This window comes from Capricornis sumatraensis, chromosome 22, assembly GCF_032405125.1.
Source record: "Capricornis sumatraensis isolate serow.1 chromosome 22, serow.2, whole genome shotgun sequence".
Lineage (NCBI taxonomy): Eukaryota > Metazoa > Chordata > Mammalia > Artiodactyla > Bovidae > Capricornis > Capricornis sumatraensis.
The window spans coordinates 37,716,382-37,719,180 of NC_091090.1; the positions used below are offsets into that span (position 1 = coordinate 37,716,382).

General features: G+C 46.6%; 1 protein-coding gene across 2 annotated transcripts; it reads right to left on the minus strand.

The window, feature by feature from the left end:
- Nucleotides 1–738: 738 nt before the first annotated feature.
- LOC138069416 (estrogen-related receptor gamma-like) lies at nucleotides 739–2,046 on the minus strand. Of its 2 annotated transcripts, XM_068960710.1 has the most exons (2): nucleotides 1,644–2,046; nucleotides 739–1,526 (listed from the first exon to the last, which is right to left on the minus strand). In XM_068960710.1, exons 1-2 carry the CDS (start codon nucleotides 2,044–2,046, stop codon nucleotides 739–741), a joined length of 1,191 nt encoding a protein of 396 aa, XP_068816811.1. The 2 variants fall into 2 exon arrangements, with proteins under 2 accessions (XP_068816811.1, XP_068816810.1); XM_068960709.1 differs by having other exon boundaries at nucleotides 739–2,046.
- Nucleotides 2,047–2,799: the final 753 nt, after the last annotated feature.

Below are 2,799 nucleotides of genomic sequence, written 5' to 3' on the forward strand. Positions count from 1 at the left end.
AAGAAGCAGCCGATGCAACGTTGCTTAAGTCATCTAATTAGAGGCTGCTCCCGTGGAATCTAATACTGCACTCAGTCAATTTGTGTGTGTTGCACTGTACTTTTAGGTACGTTGGTTCTGTCTCTTTGATTCCTTAGTCATTGGGGACGTTACGGTTCACAAGAAGTTCACTGGTATCCATATTATGGATCTCCATCCTTTGGCAGGGCTGGCTTCCATAGCTCTCCAATTAGAGACCTCTTTTAAAAGTTCAGCAGCAGAAGGAAGGAAAGAAGGGACAAAGGGTGGAAAAAAGGAAGGAAGGGAGAAAAGAAAGAAGGAAGAAGGGAGGGAGGGAAAGAAAAAGAAAGGACGGCAAATGTTCTTACAACTAGAGACATTAAAGTTTAAAAGAAAATGGAAGAATAAGATCAGGCGGGACAAGGGATACAGAAGGAAGGAGGGAAGGAAGAAGGAAGGAATGAAGGAGAGGAAGACTAGGGAGGGAGGGAAAAAATAACAAGGAAAAAAAAATGAGAAAAGATATGGAGAAAAGATGAGATCAAGGGAGGAAGAAACTCATCAGGAAGATAGGGAGAAATCTGAAAGCTGCTTCATAGTCTTGCTGCTAAATCATCAGTGCAGTCTTTGTTGATTTTTGACGTTGTTAACTAAACTCTTAAGTTTCTTTGACATCACTCTTGGGTTTATTTTCCCTTTTTCAGCGTGCAGGATAGGATGGCCCCGGGAAGCCTTTAGTCAGACCTTGGCCTCCAGCATTTCCAAAAAAAGTTTGTGCATGGGGACTTTGCCTTCCAGTTTGATGTTGTAGAAATGCTGCACAGCCTTGGTGGAGGTCTGCCTCAGAAGCGGCAGCGTCATCAGCATCTTGCCAGCCCTGCGAGGGTCTTCCATGTGCTGGCCAGCCTCATAATCCTGCAGGGCCTCATGTAAGACATCCTGAAGCTTCTGAACAGCTTCAACATCTTCTATGTGCATGGAGTCTGAATTAGCGAGAGCTATCGCTTTGAGGGTGACAAATTCTTCCTTCTCCAGCTTCATGCTCTTGTATTTTTTTACCAGCTGCAGGATAGCATTATTTAGGTCAAGAAGGCCTGCTAATTTGGACTGGTCTTCATCCATTATATAATCGTCTGCATAGACAAGTTCATCCTCAAAGGAAAGAGATCGGTACACGACACCAAGGATCAAGATTTCCATCCAAGCACTTTGCAGAAGGCTCATCTGGTCCGCCAGGGACAGCGTGGAGAAGCCTGGAATATGCTTCGCCCATCCAGTGATAACCACCAACTCTCGATCAGCCAAGTCACACAGTGTAGTGAGGGCTTTGATGTCACTGTCGGGGACGGTAGGGTCAGGCATGGCATAGATCTTCTCCGGTTCAGCCACCAACAAATGTGAGACAATCTTGTTATATGGCTTTTTGGCTGGCTGAACCAGCTGAGGGTTCAGGTATGGGCTGTTCTCTGCATCTATTCTGCGTTTGTACTTCTGCCGACCTCCACGTACTCTGTCAAGATGCACTCCTTCCTTCAGCATGCCCACTTTTAAACACTTCATGAAGCGGCAAGCCTGGCAGGATTTACGTCTGCGCTTCGTGATTTCACATTCATTCGTGGCAGGGCAGCTATATTCTATATTACCTTGAATCGTCCTCTTGAAGAATGCCTTGCAGGCTTCACAGGATGCTACCTCATAGTGGTACCCAGACGCGATGTCGCCACACACTAAACACAGTCTCTTGGGCATCGAGTTGAGCATGTATTCACACTTGGTCTGGGGATCTTCAACGATGGTGCTCGAGCAGTCATCATACAGTTTCCGGACAGGCCCGCTACCTCCTAGGATAGGAGCAGAAGGGTAGAGAGGTGGCGAGTCAAGTCCGTTCTGATGGCCATTCATGGTTGAACTGTAGCTCCCGCTGGCGTCCGAAGAGCCACCTGGGCTGTGGTGGTTGACGCTGTCCGTCAGGGAGGCCGGGCTGGAGGGTTCCGTCTTGATGAAGGACGAACAGCTGGAATCAATGTGTCGATCTTTGTTTGACATTCTGCAGAGAAGCCTGAGGTGGCGGGAGATACAAACAGAGGAGAAAAAGAAGGAGAGAGTGTCAAACACAGAGACCAAAAGAGGTAGAGACAAAGAGGAGGTGAAAAAAACAAGAGGAAATGGAAGGGAAGATTGAAGGAAGGACCATATATTCATTTGAATGCTTCCTCTCCTAAGACTAGTAATGAATCCTGTCAGAATGTTATAGTAATAACAGAGGTACAAATGAGCAAGAAAAACACTCAAGGCTCCTGGTGTCTAGGCTGATCCTTAGCACACCATCACCACTGTGTCATTTTATTTGGGAGGGAATGTTGCATGCCCAAATTCACAGTCTACTTACTCACAGAGGAATGCCATCAAGACATTTCTTGGTAGAGGACATGATTACTGGGAAAGAATTAGAGTTAACAATCCAATTTACCTCATTCATTATAGTGGTTTGTTATGACCCATGGAATTTTGGTGTGCTTACCACTTTTCTTTTGAACAGTTTCCACATCAACCCAGGAAGTAGGAAATCTCCATATCATCAGGGGCCAGAAAGTGACAGAAACAGACTTCCTTGCTGGTACTGTGGTTAAGAATCCCCCTGCCAATCAATGCAGAGGACAGGAGTTCAAGCCCTGGTCTGGGAAGATCCCACATGGTGCAGCGCAGCTCAGCCTGAGTGCACCACCATTACTGACTCCAAGAGCCCTTGAGCTGCAACTGCTGGAGGCCCTGCAACCCTAGAGCTCTGTAACAAGAGAG